Source organism: Barbus barbus (assembly GCF_936440315.1).
Source record: "Barbus barbus genome assembly, chromosome: 14".
In the NCBI taxonomy this organism is placed as follows: Eukaryota; Metazoa; Chordata; class Actinopteri; order Cypriniformes; family Cyprinidae; genus Barbus; species Barbus barbus.
In genome coordinates this window covers 28,450,610-28,472,502 of record NC_136742.1, presented here as the reverse complement: position 1 = coordinate 28,472,502, position 21,893 = coordinate 28,450,610, and the positions used below count along the sequence as shown (strand labels likewise).

Below are 21,893 nucleotides of genomic sequence, written 5' to 3'. Positions count from 1 at the left end.
TGTGGTCATCATGGATTCTGATTGATACTAATTATCTAGTTGCTGGGTTCATCCATCTTCACTTGCATGTGATTACTGCCAACAACTCTGGTTGGATGTCAACTTAATACAACATTCAGATCACTTTCATAAGCTGGTATAAATCATAATAGAAAGGCAAATAAATTGGGCTTATCCGTAGGCCTGTTCATGGTGTTCACGTATGAATGTTCATGGTGTTTTGTCTTACTAAAATGTGCTTACCTTACTGGAGAAATAGTAAAATAAGTAAACAAATATGTAACATCCTAATTCTTTTATCTGTAATGAAAACCACATTTAGTACATACAATTATTATCGTCATAGATTATTTTTATTAAGTTGCAGTAGCAAAAACACACATAATGAATCATACTGCACAAGTCAAATTTTCAATATGTTCTGTTTATTTACTTAAAACTTGTTTCTGTCGACACCCTTTCAAAATATTACATACATCTTAAAGGTTTATTAAAACATAAACCAACATAGTAATAAAAAAAGAATCACTTCTAATGAAAATTGTTAAGTGTAATTGCATTGATTGGTTAGTATTAGAAATAACGAGTCACACTGGTGTTGGGTATGGTCCCGTCCCTTTGGATATATAAAAACAATACTTATTACATTGAACCTTTACTTACTTTCGTTGCTCATTGTGCTCAATTTCATACAACAATAACAGCATTTCTATAGCTTCCAGTTCGTCTTCAATAAAGCAAGCAAACGCCACGTGATCTGCCATGACTGTAGATGCAGCAAACTACGAGAGCCCCGAAGTGTCCGACTTGACGACTCCGTTTTCAACTCCGCCCCTGACTGCAAGCGGCTACTCTCGTTGACCACCGTCTGTAGCCGTGCTTCAAGTCGAACGCACCTATTGATGAACATTAGGGGTGTGGCCAATCCTTTAACATGTGGCCAATGCTGGTGGGTGTGGCTAATTCGAAAGGGTGTGGCTAGCCGTGTGTAGCTTGTGAGTTTTTCCCATTCAAAATGTAGCTATATTATTCTAGATATTTTACTATTTTACTACTCTACTAATTGAATTTACGCTAAAATGTCTATAATTTATATATATATATATATATATATATATATATATATGATTATATATTATTTTAAAGTAAATTATAAATGTAAAAATATTATTTACTTATTTATATTACCCAAATAAATAATATGCAAGCTAGCTCTCAGACAGGTTAATCAAGACAAAAAAAATGTAAAAAATATTTTAAGGATATAGATATATATATATATATATATATATATAGACAAAATCAGTCAAATATATATATATATATATATATAGACTGATTTTATTTGGCTAAAACGGCTACAATATAATGTTTTTTCTATATTATTCTATATTATTTTTTTAAATGCTATTTATTTATATTGCACACATAAATAAACAAATAAATAAAGCAAGCCTCCAGTCAGTTGAATGAAGACATAGCAAAATAAAAAAATTAAAGGACTTTAGGGATATATATATATAGAGAGAGAGAGAGAGAGAGCGAGAGAGATTACTAAAATAATATTGGTTCACAGTTATGATACAGTGGCTACAAAAAAGGGCTTAATATTAGTTTTTTTTTAAAGCAGCATGTTTCCTTGTTTGTATCAGATTTAAAAATAATATTGTCATATTTAAAAATATAAAACAAATTTAAATACATAAATAAGAATACATAAAATACGTTACAAGATAGATAGATAGACTGATAGTATTATAAATATGATTATTACTATTATTATTATACAATTATTTATACTTACTGTATTTAAAATATAAATGAAATAATAATTAAGTAACTCACCATTATTTTAAATTTGTGGTTGGTGTCATCTAGATCATGAGATGTTTGATTTGTGTAATACTGAGGCTGTTTCATTGTGTCTTGTGTCTCAGCTGGTCTGAACAACACACTGAAACTGATTGTCTTCTGAATCACTCTCAGTACTGATGTTTACCCACTAATAATAATGAGTGTTTCGGCTCATTGAGTTCAGATATAAGTTTGGTAAACATGCGGATCTCTGTCATCCCAGTCATTAGTCTGGTCCTTGAAGCTAAACATATCTCACGGGTGGGTGAGCTCTGACATCATGCTTTCCACACGGAGAGGAAGAGTTGACCCAAAAATACCTTTGTGTTGCTCCAACCCTGCATTATGTTCTTTCTCCTGTGAAACACAAATGGAGATGCTAGACAACATGTCCTTAGGCAGCAAAAAATGCATGGCGATTTAAACTGCCAATGCCCAAAAAACTATATTTAAAACTATATTAATGCATAATGCACCAATAATTTTCCCATCAGATAGTTCTCATATGTCGTTCACACTTGTTCAGTTAAAAATTGTATTTTTAAAACTACTGTTTGGCTTCAGAATAGTTTAGAAATTGTGTAAATATAAACAACAAAAAAGTATGTATAAATAAATATTATAATATTAAAAATATAAATTTAATAGTAAAAATAAAATGTAATCAGATAACATTGTTTACAATTATAGACAGTAAATTGTATTATAAGCATTGTAAAGAGTATTATTATTGTATTACAAATATTTTAAATAAAATTAAATAAAAAGATAGATAGATAGATAGATAGATAGATAGATAGATAGATAGATAGATAGATAGATGATAGATAGATAGATAGATAGATAGATAGATAGATAGATAGATAGACAGATAGATACTTTTATTATTGTATTATAAATATGATATACAATATAATTTATATGTAAAATATTTAAAATGTAAAAATATAATTTAATAAAATTAAAATATTTAAAAATAATAATTATTAATTATTTTATAAAAGTAACAGCATTATTTACAATGTACAGATATATACAAATAATATTATACATTTAACAGTTATTGTATTAAAAAAATACAATGAAACAAAATAAATGAAATATATATAATTGTATAATTGTTTATTTGTCAGTACTGGTTCCCATTTCTCTTATGTGGCAATATTTCGTGTAAATACTGAGTGCAACATTGTGTGTCATGCTCACACCAATAAAGTATACAGAAGAGAGGGAGAGAGAGAGAGAGAGAGAGAGAGAGAGAGAGTCATTCTGTCAAAAACAAAAGAGGGACTACAACAGCTCCTCGACATCATAGAGACATTCAGTCAAACATGGGCTCTTAGAAAGAATCTAACAAAAACAAAAATCATGATTTTTCAAAAGAGAACCAGGTGTAAGGAAAATAAATACACTTTCAGAGCAGGAAACCAGGTCCTCCAACACACCCATGAATACACCTATCTGGGACTAAACATCAGCTCAACAGGAAACTTCAATCTGGCTGTGAATGCACTGAAAGCAAAGGCACTGAGAGTCTTCTACATGATCAAAAATACAATTCAGTATCAAATTCCAATTCAAAGCTGGCTAAAAATCCTAAAAGCAATAATCGAACCAATTGCACTATATGGCAGTGAGATATGGGGACCTCTAAAAACCCAAGATTTCTCTAAATGGGAAAAAGAAGAAATTGAAATTATGCACACCCGAATTTGTAAAAACATCTTAAAAGTTAACAGAGCGACCCCAAACAACTCGTGCAGAGCTGAATTAGGACAATATCCACTATTAATTAATATTCAAAAGAGAGCTGTGAAATTCCAGCAGCACCTGAAATCCAGTGATCCGAGCTCTTACCAGACTGAAGCCCTGCAGAAGAGCGCACTTTTACAGCTGGTACTCACACTACACCCAAACCAGCACAGCACAATCAGACCCAACCAAATCACACAGTTACAAAAACACAACTATCACCTACTGGAAAGATGCCGCTAAAATACAAAAGAAGATGGAGCTGTATTTACACCTGAAAAGAGACTACAAACCAGCAGAATACCTGATCTGTGTAAAAGATATTTTAAATAAATATTTAATAAATATTCTTAAATATTTTTCTTGTTTGTAAAAAAAAAAACTTAATTATTTTACAGATCTATTCTTGTTCTATGTATTATATAATTGTTTGTTCCTTATTCATGTAATGGACAATGCTTTGGCAATACTGTGCAAGTCATGCCAATAAAGCTCATTTGAATTGAATTGAATTGAATTGAATTGAGTGAGTGAGTGAGTGAGTGAGTGAGTGAGTGAGTGAGTGAGAGAGAGAGAGAGAGAGAGAGAGACTCATTGAGTTTCTTCAGTATGGCGATCACACACACACAGTGTCGGTCTGTCGTTACACCGGAGATCTCGTGAATGAATCGTGACTCAGCTGCACTGAATCATCAGATACAATGAGATTATAATGAGAAATCAGCGGCTGAGATGAGAGTCTGATGCTGGAGGGTTTTTAACGGGAAACTCGCTCCGGTGAGTCAAAACCGAACTTCTGCTCTTCACTTCACTAAACCTCCATTAAACACACAACTAACTACAAACCGAAACCCGAACTGTACACGACAACACAACGCTTTAAATGATAATCTAACACCATAAAGTGTAAAAACGAACTCGCATCTGCAGGAAAGAAACTCTGAGCGGTGAATGTTTGACAACATGGCTGCTCGCTTTCATCTCTTTATTCCTCTAATGTACAGAAATGAAGTCTTAATTCTTGTTAATTCGTGTATAACACACACATGTAGACTTCGGGGTTACTTGTATGTGGACAGAGCAAACGCGTCTGTTGCTGCAGTTGAAACCGTTTCCGTTTCTCGAAAACAACAAACGCGAAACATCCTGAAACTCTGAAACTTCTTACTGAACAGGTTCATATGAGATTTCAGCTCTTCGTGGGTATTTTTTCCGCAGGAAGTCAGAGAGAGAAACTCAAACACGACATTAAAATGCATTGACAAAAATACCATGTTTATGAACTTGTACCATCTCTTTTACTTTGGAATAGTTGCATAGTTTACAAAAAGTAGCCTACTATTGTAGTACCACGATACAGTGGTCGAATCACCACAGTACTTTATACCATGGTACTGAAATTCATGTACCGTGGTATTTATTTCCATGGTGCTATTTCAGTGTAGCCTATTTCCAGAAATACCATTATGCCATGCCCAAAAACATGGGGGTTCTATGGTACTGTATGCTCATTTAATACCATGGTATGGCCGTGGTGCTTTTTGTAATAATGATCTAAATGAATCAGTTGTGTTGTTTTCTGTTTGGTTGATCTGACATTGAACTTTGAGTTCTGGATTAAGAATTAAGCCACTTTATTAATAAACAGTGACATTTTATAGCTTATACTATTTTAAAAGCACTTAAAGAAAAGTACTATGGTGTGTGTGTCATAGTACTAAATTGTTACCCTAATGTTATTTATGTGGTACTTAGAAGAATACAATGCTGCTACCATAATGCTGGTGTCCTAAATACCATGCTACTTTTTTTTAAGGGGCTGTAACTTGTGCTCTAGTGAGATATGATCTAAGACAGAGCAAGTTATCAAATTATAAAGGAAGATTATGAGAACAGACAATGTTTTTCTTTGGAATAGGACCGAGTAAGACCAGAAAAAGAAGTCAAAACTGATGTGATTATCTGTGAGTTTGCGAGATAATATTTGTGCATGTTCATACCAGACCAGAAAGAGTTGAAGTCATCACCAAGGCGAAAATAACCACGAGAGTGTCTTCATGCCAGTCAGTAGTTTTGTATGTGTGTGTGTGCCCGGGTGAATGGGGCCCCTGCTGCTTGCTGCGCTTTGGCTTCTTAAAACAAAGTGTTTGAAATCCATTTATTCAAGTGACCTGAGTAAAATCTCCCTCTCTCTCTCTCTCTCTCTCTCACACACACACACACACACACACAAACAGAGGTTGACAGGTTTGAGATCCGGAATCTTTGGAATGTTTGTCCCCCTCATTGGATATTTTGCCTACCTGCTACACACGCGCACACACACACACACACACACACGTCCACATTTAGAGGCATTCAGACAGACTGATGGCCTTTTCCAGAATTAGGACGTCATAAAATAATCATACAAACTGGCAGACCCTAAAAGGTGTGTGTTCATATATTGATTGTGACATCATTGTACAGTCTGCAGAATATCTCAAACCTTTAAAAGGGTAGTTCTGCTAAAAATGAAAATCCTGTCTTTATTTAGGGTATGTTTACCGGACAATGATATACTACAGAACTGAAAGGTTTTTAATAATTTTTTTTTGAGATGACAATGTTGTCAAAACAATCCCTAGCTCGCACTGATCAGTGCAAAAGACTAAAACACTGTATTATGCATGCCAGGCCAGTAGTTGGCGATGTCACTTTATAAAGAAGCTCTCGCATGAACACACATAGCGCATGCACTTGATGTCAGTGTATTCACAAATTTGCATTTTTATAGTTTACGTGGAGACTATAATCTGATTGTTTCCCCCAAAACCCCATTGTTGTGTAAATTATCGCATAAAGTTTTCAGTTTTTACTTGAAAACAGTGTCTTTTAAGCGGCCCCTAACTCGCGCTCAGTTGTTCCAAACCTGTTTGAAACCTGCCTTCTGTTGAACGAAAAAGAAGATATTTTGAAGAATGTTGGTAACCAAACCGTTTCTGGTTGCCATTGAGTTCCATAGTTTTTTTTTCCCAAGCTATGTAAGTTGATGGCTACTGGTAACTGTTTGCTTACCTACATTGTTTAAAATATCATCTTTTGCCATCAACTGAAGAGAGAAATTCATACAGGTTTGGAACAACATAAGGGTGAGTAAATTATGAAAGGTTTTTCTCTTTTTTTTTGGTGAACTATGACTTTAACACACTTCTGAAATGTTACTAGGTTGAATCAGTGGAGGTTTCATCCAGATGCACCAGTTTATGACCTCATCAGAAAAAAATTGTTGGCCTTTATTTATGCAAGTTTATTTTTTTATGATGATGTTGTTTTATAGTGTGCTTGGTTCTGGAAGCATATTATCCATTTATTTTCTTCATAGCAATTTCAGATCGTTCTTAAAAACATGTAAACTAAACCAAACAGTTCAGATGGAAGGATGTAACTGAGTCAGTCATAGTGGAATAAATGATTATCAAGTCATGAGAATAAAACAATATAAAACTCTTAATGGCTAATATATATATATATATATATATATATATATATATATATATATATATATATATATATATATATATACACACAATACACACAGTAGCCCTTAAAGGACAAGAAAGAATTCAGTTAAATGGAACCTGTCTGATAAAGTGAAGCATGCTTAAAGAGCAACACATCATGCCGCGATCTAAAAAAATTAAAGAACAGATAAGAAACAAAATAGTTGACATGTAACAGTCTGGAAAGGGTTATAAAACCATTTCTAAGGCTTTGGGACTCCAGCGAACCACGGTCAGTGCCATTATCCACAAATGGAGAAAACTTGTAACATTGGTGACCCTTCCCAGTAGTGGCCGGCCTACCAAAATTACTCCAAGAGTGCAACGACAACTCATCCAGGAGGTCATAAAAGAACCCAGAAGAACATCTAAAGAACTGCAGGCCTCACTTGCCAAAATTAAGGTCAGTGTTCATGATTCAACAATAAGAAAGAGACTGGGCAAAAACGGCATCCATGGGAGAGTTCCAAGGCAAAAGCCACTGCTGACCAAAAAGAACAGAAAGGCTCGTCTCACATTTGGCAAAAAATATCTTGATTATCCCCAAGATTTTTGGCCAACTATTCTGTGGACTGATGAGACAAAAGATGAACTTTTTGGACGGTGTGTGTCCCGTTACATCTGGTTTAAAACCAACACCGCATTTCATAAAAAGAATATCACGCCCACAGTCAAACATGGTGGTGGTAGTGTGATGGTCTGGGGCTGTTTTAGGGTTGGGCGATGTCTACCAAATTGGCATCGGACGATGTCTACAGTGAAACATCGTGATGGACAATGACATCGGGGGGCGGGGTTAGGGGTGTGCCCGAAGCATGAATCCGTATGCAGAAAGGCACGTAAAACAAATGACGCGTTCTACGGAGCCACTAAAGGGACATTAGCCGCTAGCTAGCAGTTGCCCATTACATTACAGCACATGAAAGTTACTCGGCTCAACATCGTGATGTCTGTCAGCCATCGGCGATGGATGATGGCATCGTCTATCGGCCCAACCCTAGACTGCTTAACAGCTTCAGGACCTGGATGATTTACCATTATTGATGGAACCATGAATTCTGAACTCTATCAGAAAATCCTGAAGGAGAATGTCCGGCCATCAGTTTGTGACCTCAAGCGCGCTGGAGTTATGCAGCAGGACAATGATCCCAAACACACCAGCAAGTCCACCTCTGAATGGCTCAAGAAAAACTAAATTAAGGTTTTGGAGTGGCCAAGTCAAAGTCTTACTTAAATCCAATTGAGATGCTGTGGCATGACCTTAAACAGTCCATTCATGCTTGAAAACCCTCCAATGTGGCTGAATTAAAACAATTCTGCAAAGAAGAGTGGGCCAAAATTCCAACACAGCGATGTGAAAGACTCATTGACAGTTATCGCAAACGCTTGATTGCTGCAAAGGGTGGCACAACCAGTTTTTAGATTTAGGGGGCAATTACTTTTTCACGTAGGGCCAGGCAGATTTGAACAGCCTTCCCATAATAAATAAAATAATTTCAAAACTGCATTTTGTATTTACTCGGGTTATCTTTGTGTAATATTAACATTTGTTTGATGATCTGAATCTTTTAAAGGGGTCCTATGATGCGATTTCAAGTTTTCCTTTCTCTTTGGAGTGTTACAAGCTGTTTGTTCATAGATAAGATCCCTGAAGTTGCAAAGACTAAAGTCTCAAAACCAAAGAGATATTCCATACAAAAGTTAAGACTTTGCCACGCCACACTAAAACAACACTGTTCCAGAACAGTTCAACCAAAATATTAGAGTGTGTGCACTGTGCAGCGCATTTTACGGAGGATTATTTCCTGAACCTGGAAGAGTAACGTTAATCAACTTCTTATTCTTATCTTTTGAGTTTGTGGTGAAATAGAGCCGGATGTGTTCTTGACAACTTTCGTTAGTTACCCTGTATTTCAGTGTTTAACTTCCAGGGCTAGCCGCTTTATTTGTCTCTGTACGAAATGCAAATAGAGCTGATGCCAATCCTGTGAAACACAAACACGCACACAATCTCTCCTGTGCTCAGTCACGTCTGTCTCAATGGATGTGACGTCTGAGTTTGATCTTATTTTTGTGCACAAAGACATTGAGCCGCATGAGAGAAAGATGCTGACAGAGAACAGAGGAGCGTCTGAAAGGCAGATGATGGCCGCTGTCTGCAGGAACTGTTCGAAGGTTTTGTTGTTCTCCCTAGAGAAGATATTCAATCATTCGCTCCACTGATATGAGCTGGCAGAGGAAGAAAAGAACACAAACTCCTCCAACTCAAAAGCAATATCTTCAGATGATTAAGACAGTTATTAGATGCTATATATACACACACAGTATTTAAGCACACATGGTGTGTAAACAGGCAGATGGCGCTGTCAGTTGTGGTCGTCATAGTAAATGTTACTGTGGTAAATGTATCCATAACACGCACTCATACAGCGCTGCTACTGTAGAGAGTTTCAGACTAGCTGAATTAATCATTTTAATCAGGATGCCACACACAGTTACTCAGACAGATGGAAACCTGTTTCAGACTGGTTGATATTTAATGTCAGGCTGGTGCTTGAGTTCTTGCAATACAATGTTTTATTGATTATGTAAATGTGTTTCTTTGCTTAAACCATTTAGTGTGCTGTGATACTTCAACATTACTATAGTCATCTGAAGTCAATTTGTCACCAATGTTATCTAGCTGCTAGATGAGGTTTTGTTGAAATTGCAAAACGTCTTGCGAAAGTCTTGCAAGCATCAGTTAAGATGGTTTGATCATTATAAACAAATCAGTAATGTTTTGCAACATTTGCACTCCTATAAATGATCCTGTTATTGCAATTGTAAACAATATAATCTATTCTAATTTTATCATTTTTTTATATAATTTTTAAATATTAGCCTATAAAACTAATGTTTTTGTATATGCGGATATAAAATTATACTATTATTACTTAAACTATTACTAATTTTTAAATTTTTATGCTAATTTTAAAACACACACACACACACACACACACACACACACACATATATATATATATATATACATACAGTTGTGGTCAGAATTATTGAAACCCTTGGTAAATATGATCAAAGAAGACTGTGAAAATTAACCTGCTTTGTTAATCCTTTTGATCTTTTATTTAAAAAATTCACAAAAAGCTAACCTTTCATTGGATAATAAGAATTTAAAATGGGGGGAAATATCATTATGAAATAAATGTTTTTCTCTGATACACATTGGTCACAATTAACGACACCTTTTTATTCAATACTTTTTGAAACCTCCATTTGTCAGTTTAACAGCTCTAAATGTTCTCCTATAATGCCTGATGAGGTTAGAGAACACCTGACAAGAGATCAGAGACCATTCCTTCATCCAGAATCACTCCAGATCCTTTAGATTCACAGCTCCATGTTGGTGCTTCTTCTCTTCAGTTCACCTCACTCATTTTCTACAGGGTTCAGGTCAGAGGACTGGAATGGCCAGCAGAAGCTTGGTTGTGTGCTCAGTGACCCATTTTTGTGTTGTTTTTGAGGTTTGTGTTTGGATTATTGTACGGTTGGAAGATCCAAACATGGCCCATTATAAGATTTCTAATAGAATCAGTCACTTATTGATTTTCTATCTGTTGGTATTTGATAGAATCCATGATGCCATGTGTCTGAACAAGATGTCCAGGACCTCCAGCAGAAATATAGGTCCACAACATCACAAATACAGCAGTATATTTCATTGTACACATGGGGTACTTTTTATCCCTGTGTTCACCAAACCCATCTTGAGTGTTTGCTGCTAAAAAGCTAATTTTTTAGTTTCATCTGACCATAGAAGCCAGTCCCATTTGAAGTTCCAGTCCTGTCTGATAACTGAATATGCTGGAGATTGTTTTTGGATGAGCTAGGAGAATTTTTCTTGAAATCCTCCCAAACAACATGTGGTGATGTAGGGGCTGTTTGACAATTTTTTTTTAAGGTTTTCTGACCCCGAGACTCAACTATTTTCTGCAATTCTCCAGCTGTGATCCTTGAAGAGTCTTTAGCCACTCAAACGCTCCTTCTCACCGTGCATTAGGACGATATAGACACACGTCCTCTTCCAGGCAGTTTCATTACATTTTCTGTTGATTGGAAATTCTTAATTATTGCCCTGATGGTGGAAATGGGGATTTTCACTGCTCTAGCTCTTTTCTTAAAGCCACTTCACTAATTTGTGAAGCTCAATTATCTTTTGCTGCACATCAGAAATATATTCTTAGTTTTTTCTCATTGTGATGGATGAATAAGGGAATTTGGGCTTTGTTTTCCCTCCTATTTATATTTCTGTGAAACAGGAAGCCATGGCTGGATAATTTCATGTTCATAATCACCCTAGAGTGCTCAAAATTGTGAATATGAATGGGAATATACTTCAGAGATATTTTACTCTTAAGAATTTCTAGGGGTGCAATTATTGTGTCCAATGTGTATCAGAGAAAAACATTTATTTCATAATGATATTTCCCCCCATTTTAAATTCTTATTATCCAATGAAAGGTTAGCTTTTTGTGAATTTTTTTAAATAAAAGATCAAAAGGATTAACAAAGCAGGTTAATTTTCACAGTCTTCTTTGATCATATTTACCAAGGGTTTCAATAATTCTGACCACAACTATATATATATATATATATATATATATATATATATATATATATATATCAGCCAATCACATGGCAGCAACTCAATGCATTTAGGCATCTAGATGTGGTGAAGACGACTTGCTGAAGTTCAAACCGAGCATCAGAATGGGGAACAAAGGGGATTTAAGTGACTTTGAACGTGGAATAGTTGTTGGTGCCAGATAAGCTTGTCTGAGTATTTCAAAAACTGCTGATCTACTGGGATTTTCACGTACAACAGTCTCTAGGGTTTACAGAGAATGGTCCGAAAAAGAGGAAATATCCAGTGAGCGTCAGTTGTGTGATGAAAATGCCTTGTTGATGTCAGAGGTCAGAGGAGAATGGGCAGACTGGTTAGAGCTGATAGAAAGGCAACAGTAACTCAAATAATCACTCGTCACAAACAACCTGTGCAGAATACCATCTCTGAACACACAACACGTTGAACCCTGAAGCAGATGGGCTACAGCAGCAGAAGACCACACCGGGTGCTCCTCCTGTCAGCTAAGAACAGGAAACGGAGGCTACAATTCACACAGGCTCACCAAAACTGGACAATAGAAGATTGGAAAAATGTTGCCTGGTCTGATGAGTCTCTTTCTGCTGCGACATTCAGATGGTAGGGTCAGAATTTGGGTAAAGAACATGAAAGCATGGATCCATCCTGCCTTGTCTCAACGGTTCAGGCTGGTGGTGGTGGTGTAATGGTGTGGGGGATATTTTCTTGGCACACTTTCTTCACGCCCCTTTGGGCCCCTTAGTACCAATTGAGCATCGTTTAAAGCACAGCCTCCCTGAGTATTGTTGCTGACCATGTCCATCCCTTTATGACCACAGTGTACCCATCTTCTGATGGCTACTTCCAGCAGGATAATGCACCATGTTACATAATGCGCTATCATGTCAATATGGACCAAAATCTCTGAGGAATGTTTCCAACACCTTGTTGAATCTGTGCCACGAAGAATTAAGGCAGTTCTGAAGGAAAAAGGGGGTCCAACCCGGTACTAGCAAGGTGTACTATATATATATATATATATATATATATATATATATATATATATATATATATATATATATATATATATAATTTCTAATTGTTTACATAATTTTTAATTGTTAAAATGTATATTTATATAATTCAAACATTTATATATCAATTACAATATATATGTATATATTATAATTTTTATATAATCTTTATTATGTGTGTGTGTATAAGCAGTAATATATTTTAATTGTATTATATCTTTTATTTTTATTTATTCTATTAAATTACATTTTAAATATTGCAAACATAATTGTATTATATTTAGAATATATTAAAAGCATATGTAAAATATTATGTAGAATATAATAATTTAAATATGATATATTATTTGTTTTAAAGGTTTTCAGCATATTTTTCTGATACAAATAAGGGAATCTGTTGCTATACTATCATTTTTGTATCATTTTGTTGGCTCTATCAAAAATGTTGGCATGTCAAGTAAAAACTATTTTTGTTGAGCTTTGGACTGTAGCCGTTGTTTCATAACTGCTCACAGCAGTGAACCAATAATATCTGGCAGTGTTATTAATAACTGGCTGTAATATTAATATCTGACAGCATTAGTCAGTGTGAGTATAGCAGCAGCATTCTGTTCTGGTTTGGTCTCGGAGGGGCCGTGATGTCTGAAGTAAATGAGCGGCTCTGCTCTGGGTTTGGTTCTGAACTGAATGCAGGTATGAATGGAGGTTTGAGAATGAACTGCATCAGCACAGGCTAAAATCCGCCTGACCACACACACACAGATTCACACACGCCTCATATGGTGCCTTTACATAATTGTTTTCCACTTATGGTGTGTGAGTGAAAGGTCATATGTTTGGGTGGCTGACAGGAATAGTAAACTCACTGCTGCCCGTCTGTGTGACTCCTCCTCTACTTCCACTTTGAGGGTGTTTGTGTTTGTGGTTGTGCAGAGACTGTGTTTGAGTTAATTATGAACCCCAGCAGCAGAAATGAAGCTGCCGTTGTGTTTTGTTGATCAAGATAAAGAATTATAAATGCATTGGAGAAATGGAGTGTGTTGATGCATCAGCTGTCATTATGGTGGGTTTCTTCACCTAAGCCCATTTCTCTTGAGAACTGTGTGCTGTTTGTGGATTCATGGCTCGATTGTCAGTTTAGTCATTTGTCTTTAAATAAAAAAATATCTTATGCATGGCAATGCCAGTTTGATTCCCACTGAACGCATCAACTATCAAAATCGATCACAAAGTTACTTTAGAGATAAAAGAGCCTGCATGTTACATGCCTGTGTGTGTGTGTGTGTGTGTGTGTGTGTGTGTGTATATTTTGACCTTTCTTCCTCACACAGATTATTAAACTTGCCCTCGGTTATATTTGAAATATATAAAATATTAAATTAATGGAATGTAAAAGTCATAGCGATATTTAAATGCATGTAATTTGTTATATTTTCATTTAATTTTGTGCAATTTTTTCTCTAATTTTTATTAGTTTTTTGTGGCAAAGAATCATTACTTAGACAACTAACATTTTAGAAAAAAAAATCTATATAGTATGTTTTTTTCTTCCAAAACGCTTATATTTGGATATAGTTTGGTTAAGATCAGAATTTGTATTTAATTTGAAGATTTGTGATCATGATCTGCTAATGAAATGGACCATTACTGTGAACTACATTAGTGATGCTGCACTTGTCAGTCCTTCCTAACTGAAGAAATCTTGTGCCTCTGTGACAGGAGCAGATGAGATTGACAGACTGACGTGTGAATGATCGCAGACGCAGCAGGATGAATGAGTAGTGTGGGAATCAGAGATGTGCTGGACTGTGGCTGTGATTAATGTGACAAGTGTTTGTGACCGAACTGAAGTGAACAAACGTCTGATCATCTCACTTTCTTCCTGTTTTCAGGCCTCTTGATGCTCTCACCTGACTGATTTACAGCTGAGATCAGGTAAACAATGACAGGTGTTAATTAACTTGTACTTCTGCATTTCATATTTCAGTTGCATTTCAGCATTTAATGTGTGCATTATTGTTCAAAAGTTTGGAGTCTGTAAGATTTTTTTTTATGTTTTTGAATGCAGTCTTATCTGCTCACCAAGGCTGCATTTATTTGATCAAAATACAGTAAAAACAGTAATATTGTGATTTGTTTTTACAATTTAAAATAACCAAGTTCTATTGCAATATATTTTAAAGTGTAATTTATTCTTCAGCGTCACATGATCCTTCAGAAATCATTCTAATATGCTGATTTGCCGCTCAAGAAACATTTCTTATTATTATCAATGTTGAAAACAGTTGTGCTGCTTAATTATGTAGAAGTCATGATTTTAATTGATTTATTTGATGCATATAAAAATCAAAAGAACAGTCGGTGTGCTTGTGTGTGTTGCTGATTTTTAGCGTGTCTGTGTGATGAGTGTTAATGTGAGTTCAGGACACTGGAATGTTTTAGCAGTGAGGTGCTGTGCGTTTGAGAAATGATTCTCACTCAGTTGTGAGTTTGTGCAGAATCTCATAAGTTCAAATAAAAGGATTTTAAGGCGATGAGGACAAAACGACGATGTGATTGAGTTGAAGAAGACGTGAATGAATAACAGAATGAGTTTGGATGTCAGTTTTTGTGGAGTTATGTTAAATGCAGCTATTGTGAGTGTTTGTACCTCTGTGACCCAGGGGATTATGGGTAAGTCTCACCGGAGACCCTCAAATCCCTGCAGGAATGCGTATACACACGCTTCAGTGCTTTGCAGTAAGTAGAGAGAGCTTCGGTTCTGTTCTTTATTAAGATGTAACTGTTTGGGAAATTCATTTGTGTCTCAGCTGTCAATGAGTGTCATAAAAAGTCACTGTTAACAGGTTTTTGGCACATCTGGTTGCTAGGGTGTTGCTGCTTGCTAGGTAACTATATAACTCTAAGTTTTTCCTAATTGTTAAGAGGGTTGAAATACAGATTTTTCAACTTAATAATCAAATATAAAATAATGTTAAATTCAGAGAACTACAGTATTTAAATATTTTCAATTAATTTTGTGTTTATTTGCAGTTGTGCAATTTTTTAAGTTTTTTTTATAGCATAGAATCATTACCATGACAACGGACATTTAAAAATAAAAATCCAGTGCATTTCTTTGTCCAAAAATGTTTACATTTTGTTAAAATTTGGTTAAGATCAGAATGTGTAATTTTTTATTTTTTCCATCTTGATCTGAAAATATTATTAGGTGCATTACTAAACCAATTTATTTGACATAATTCAGAAATAACTCGTTTAATAATAACTTTATTTAGTTACAATACAAGAAAAAATCCATTACCATCCATCACATTTGTTAACCATCATGCATGGTTTTAAAAAAACATTTTCACATTATGCTAAAATTTCTTGCAAAAAACAAAAGTCTTGCAAAAAATTATTTATTTTAGTAACAAAACAAGAAAAAATTCCATTACCATCACATTTTATTACCATCATGCATGGTGTTTTTTAATTTTTTTTATTCTAATACAAAAAAAAAAGAACCTTTTATGCAAAAATCCAACTGAATATTGGTCAAGGCCATTAATGTGACAGGTTTATGTGTGTGAAACAGTCTGAAGATGCCTCATTCTTTTAAAGATATTTATTTCAAGATTTCAAAACTCAGAAGTGCCTCTAATTGAATAATCACCCGTCTATGTTTCATTTCTCTCTGTGTGTCTCTAGGATGATAGAGGAGAGACAGAAGGGGAATGTAATGGCCGACAGGAAGCAGATCTTTACAGACATGAGTGAGTACCGCCCACCACATGACTTTTGACCCACAATGCACATGTTCATAAACTGGTGCATCCGAGTATAAATGTGCAACTTTGATTCTTCAGAGACGCAGAATTACGACACCATCCGGCTGTCCACGTACCGCACCTCCTGCAAGCTCAGATTCATTCAGAAGAAATGCAACCGTGAGTAGCACTTTAAATCAACTGAAATGAACTAATCTTGAAAAAGATGCATTTTGCAGATTGTTTGCAAATTCAAAACAAAGCTCAGCATGAATGAAACGCTACTTAGTATAATAAGTGTGAAACGTAGGCCAGAAATACACTGTTGTTTAAAAGTTTGAGGTCAGTAAGAATTGTTTTTCTTAGAAATTAATACTTATCAATGGCACATTTAATTGATCGAAAGTGACAGACATTTAATTTTACAAAAGATTTCCATCTCAAACAAATACTGTTCTTTTTATTCTTATATTCATCAAATAAGCAAAGAAAATCGTGGTTTCCAAAACAGTTTTAGTCAGCACAACTGTTTTCAACATTGCTAATAATCATAAATGTTTCTTGGGCAGTAAATCATCATATTAAAATGATTTCTGAAGGATCACGTGACAGACTGGAATAATGATGCTGAAAATTCAGCTTTAATTCACAGGAATAAATTACATTTTAAATATATATTACAATAGAACTTGGTTATTTTAAATTGTAGTAATATTTCACTGTTTTTACTGTATTTTTGATCAAATTAATGCAACCTTGAGCATGAGAAACTTATTTTTAAAAAAAGTACTGACCCCAGACTTTTAAATAGGTAATGTACATTAACAGAGGGTTAAAAATGACATTGTGTCACAATTTCAAGTTTAAAAGTGAGTTTTTCATGTTGTGTTTATTTTGATCATGTTTAGAGTAATCTGGACTGACATAGTAAGTTTTTCTCTGACTATATTTGATGTGTTTTCTCTCTCAGTGCATCTGGTGGACGTGTGGAACATGATCGAGGCGTTTCGTGACAATGGTCTGAACACGCTGGATGTCTGTACCGAGATAAGCGTGGCTCGGCTAGAGACCATCATCACCTGCATCTACCAGCAGCTAAACAAACGGCTGCCCACCACACACCAGATCAACGTCCAGCACAACACCAGCCTGCTGCTCAACTTCATGGTGGCGGCACATGACAGGTGAGCATACAGTGGTGTGAAAAAGTGTTTGCCCCCTTCCTGATTTATTATTTTTTTGCATGTTTGTCACACTTTAATGTTTCAGATCATCAAACAAATTTAAATATTAATCAAAGATAACAAGTAAACACAACATGCAGTTTTTAAATGAAGGTTTTTTTTTTATGAAGGGAAAACAAAATCCAAAACCACATGCGCCCCCTCCCTCCCCCCTCTAGCCACACCCAGGCCTGATTACTGACACACCTGTTCTCAATCAAGAAATCACTTAAATAGGACCTGCCTGACAAAGTGAAGTAGATCAAAAGATCCTCAAAAGCTACACATCATGTTGAAATTCAGGAACAAAAGGAAAGTAATTGAGATCTATCAGTCTGGAAAAGGTTATAAAGCCATTTCTAAAGCTTTGGGACTCCAGCGAACCACAGTGAGAGCCATTATCTACAAATGGAGAAAACATGGAACAGTGGGGAACCTTCCCAGGAGTGGCCGGCCACCCAAAATTACCCCAAGAGCGCAGCGACGACTCATCCAAGAGGTCACAAAAGACCCCACAACAACATCTAAGGAACTGCAGTGAACAACATCTAAAGAACTTAAGGTCAGTGTTCATGACCTGAAATGGCCTGCATGGCAGAGCTCCAAGACGAAAACCGCTGCTGAGCAAAAAGAACATAAAGGCTCGTCTCAGTTTTGCCAGAAAACATCTTGATGATTCCAAAGACTTTTGGGAAAATACTCTGTGGACTGATGAGACAAAAGTTTAACTTTTTGGAAGGTGTGTGTTCCATTACATCTGGCGTAAAAGTAACGTAGCATTTCAGAAAAAGAACATCATACCAACAGTAAAATATGGTGGTGGTAGTGTGATGGTCTGGGGCTGTTTTGCTGCTTCAGGACCTGGAAGACTTGCTGTGATAAATTGAACCATGAATTCAGCTGTCTACCAAAAAATCCTGAAGGACAATGTCCGGCCATCTGTTCCTGACCTCAAGCTGAAGCGAACTTGAGTTCTGCAGCAGGACAATGATCCAAAACACACCAGCAAATCCACCTCTGAATGGCTGAAGAAAAACAAAATGAAGACTTTGGAGTGGCCTAGTCAAAGTCCTGACCTGAATCCTATTGAGATGCTGTGGCATGACCTTAAAAAGGCGGTTCATGCTCGAAAACCCTCCAATGTGGCTGAATTACAACAATTCTGCCAAGATGAGTGGCCAAAATTCCTCCAGCGCTGTAACAGACTCATTGCAAGTTCTCGCAAACACTTGATTGCAGTTGTTGCTGCTAAGGGTGGTCCAACCAGTTATTAGGTTTAGGGGGCAAGCACTTTTTCACACAGGGCCAAGTGGGTTTGGATTTTGTTTTCCCTTCATAATAAAAAACTTCATTCAAAAACTGCATGTTGCGTTTACTTGGTATCTTTTGATTAATATTTAAATTAGTTTGATCTGAAACATTAAAGTGTGACAAACATGCAAAAAAAAAAAATCAGGAAGGGGGCCAACACTTTTTCACACCTGTGTGTGTGTGTGTGTGTGTGTGTGTTCTGGTCTCGTGCTGTGTTTGGGAAAGTTTGGAGTAATTTCAGATTTGTTTAAAGAAATTCATATTTTTAATTACCAAGCATGCATTAAACTGATCCAAAGTGACAGTAAAAACATTTATAATGTAACAAAGATTTCTATTTCAAATAAATCTTTTGAACTTTCTATTCATTGTTCTGAAAAACAAAATGCAATTTTCACAGAAATATGAGGCAGCACAGCTGTTTTTAACATTAATACTAATAAGACATGTTTCTTGAGCAGCAAATCAGCACCAGTTCATTTGACGGTGTAACTGTGTGTGTTTTGCAGTGATGCTCAGGGAAGGCTGACGGTGTTTTCTGTGAAAGTGATGCTCGCGGTGCTGTGTGGAGGGAAACTGGTTGATAAACTTCGCTGTAAGTTCACATGACCTATCTGCGTCAGTTGTGTTGCTTCACTGCCAATCATAAATCCTCTCCCGTGGCCTCATGAGATGGTGTAGTGTCCATCGAATTTAGACACATTATTCTTTTGGCATACTTTTTTGACTTGTTACATAGTAAGGAAGTATTAGTTTTCAGATGCAGCGAATATCTTTATTCAGTTCAGTGTAAAGTTCATCAGTTATGACATTGATATGAACATGTTCTGTGGCCGATGTAACGAGTGTGTTTGTGTGTGTTAGATATTTTCTCTCAGATATCAGATACTCATGGTGGGATGGTGATGTCCAAGTTTGACCACTTCCTGCGGGAGGCGCTGAAGCTGCCCACTGGCATATTTGAGGGGCCGTCTTTTGGCTACATGGATCACTTCGCCAGATCCTGCTTTCCTCAACAAGTAACAATTCCAAACAGGTTTCTTCTCTTTGTCTTGTTAGTGGTGTTTGCATAAACCTGACTATTATTGCTCATAGATTGAGTTAGTGATCTGAACACTGAGTGTTAGACTGTGTGACTGATCATTTGTGCTACAGAAGGAATAATACTTCAAATCATGCAGCCTGATGAAACGATCAAACTTATAGCTTTAACCTGGTGCAGGGTTCCCAATTCTGGGAAAATCATAATCACAGTTATTTTGAGAGACCACACAATTGTTTAACACAGTTGTTCATTGACTTTGGAAAGCCAGATCTTGCTATTTGTATTGCCTTTTTAACAGTGGGTTTAACTGAACTTGAACTTCAAGTATCAAGTAACTTGAACTGGAAGAAGTATAGTTGAACTGAATGTTTTTTTTTTTAATTAGATAAAAAAATATATTAAACAAGCCCTAAATGCCTAGAAAACCTTAGCAACCACATAGCAACATCCTATGTGTAAATGTGCAAAAGTTCTGTCATGCATGTATTTGTGTGTGTGTGTGTTTAACAGAAGAAGGTGATGCTGAACATGTTTCTGGATACTCTGATGTCAGCTTCTCCTCCTCAGTGTCTCATTTGGCTTCCTCTGCTGCATCGGCTGGCAAACGTGGAGAACGGTAACACACTGAATAATATTCATATTACTCACACTTATTTATGCTTCCGTGACAAAGCTAGAATTTTTACAAGTCTCCAATATCATGAACATTAATTTTCTAGTTTAATATTTGTATGTTCCAGCACACTGAGTCTCTCTCTGTTTGTCAGTCTATCATCCGGTGGCGTGTTCGTTCTGCCGGTCGGAGGGCATGATGGGATTCCGTTACCGCTGTCAGCAGTGTTTTAACTATCAGCTGTGTCAGAACTGTTTCTGGCGAGGCCATGCGAGCGGAAACCACAACAACCAGCACGAGATGAAGGAGCATTCGTCCTGGGTGAGGATCAGCTACAGTGCTCATCTCATACTTATTTATTTCAATTTTATATACAGTGGTGTGAAAAAGTGTTGGCCCCCTTCCTGATTTATTATTTTATTGCAAGTAAACACAATATGCAGTTTTTAAATTAAGGTTTTTTTTTTATGAAGGGAAAACAAAATGCTGCTAAGGGTGGCCCAACCAGTTATTAGGTTTAGGGGGCAAGCACTTTTTCACTCAGGGCCATGTGGGTTTTGATTTTGTTTTCCCTTCATAATAAAAAACTTCATTCAAAAACTGCATGTTGAGTTTACTTGTGTTATCTTTGATTCATATTTAAATTTGTCTGATGATCTGAAACGTTAAAGTGTGACAAACATGCAAAAAAAAACATGTTACTTAATCTGAAACGGTGCAAAAAGATACAAGTGGAAACTTTGTCTTTTGGAGGTTGCAGTTTTGTTTCCTTATATTTGTGTGGGTTTGTTCCAGAAATCTCCAGCTAAGAAGTTGGGTCGTGCCATCAGTAAATCCTTGGGCTGTGTGCCGAGCAGAGAGCCGTCCCACCCTGTCTACCCAGAATACCCCGAGAAACCCCTCAACCTGTCCAATATAGTGTAAGACAGTCACTCACACACATACATACACACACAGCCCTCTGTCTGTGGCCATTTTGGAAGTGTTGGGAATGTTTCTATTGGTTCCCAACATCACATGATCACATTGTCTCTGTGGACACATTGATGAGGGTCAGACACGATCACTCATCAGAGAAGGAGTTTGCTTTTATTATCTGCTTACAGGCGTGAGGTCAGTTATGAT

At 36.1% G+C, this 21,893-nt stretch overlaps 1 protein-coding gene across 2 annotated transcripts in view; it reads left to right on the top strand.

Annotated features, from left to right (window-relative positions):
- Positions 1 to 4,162: 4,162 nt before the first annotated feature.
- LOC306880598 (dystrobrevin beta-like) overlaps positions 4,163 to 21,893 on the top strand; it is a 30,542-nt gene continuing 12,811 nt past the window's right edge. For both annotated transcript variants that reach the window (XM_079434224.1, XM_079434223.1), the window contains exons 1-10: positions 4,163 to 4,383; positions 14,717 to 14,759; positions 16,518 to 16,582; positions 16,676 to 16,756; positions 17,547 to 17,760; positions 19,620 to 19,705; positions 19,975 to 20,129; positions 20,666 to 20,771; positions 20,923 to 21,089; positions 21,564 to 21,688. In XM_079434224.1, the coding sequence (XP_079290350.1) occupies positions 16,519 to 16,582; positions 16,676 to 16,756; positions 17,547 to 17,760; positions 19,620 to 19,705; positions 19,975 to 20,129; positions 20,666 to 20,771; positions 20,923 to 21,089; positions 21,564 to 21,688 (998 nt within the window). In that variant the 5' untranslated portion in view covers positions 4,163 to 4,383; positions 14,717 to 14,759; position 16,518. The remainder of the gene's footprint in view (positions 4,384 to 14,716; positions 14,760 to 16,517; positions 16,583 to 16,675; positions 16,757 to 17,546; positions 17,761 to 19,619; positions 19,706 to 19,974; positions 20,130 to 20,665; positions 20,772 to 20,922; positions 21,090 to 21,563; positions 21,689 to 21,893) is intronic.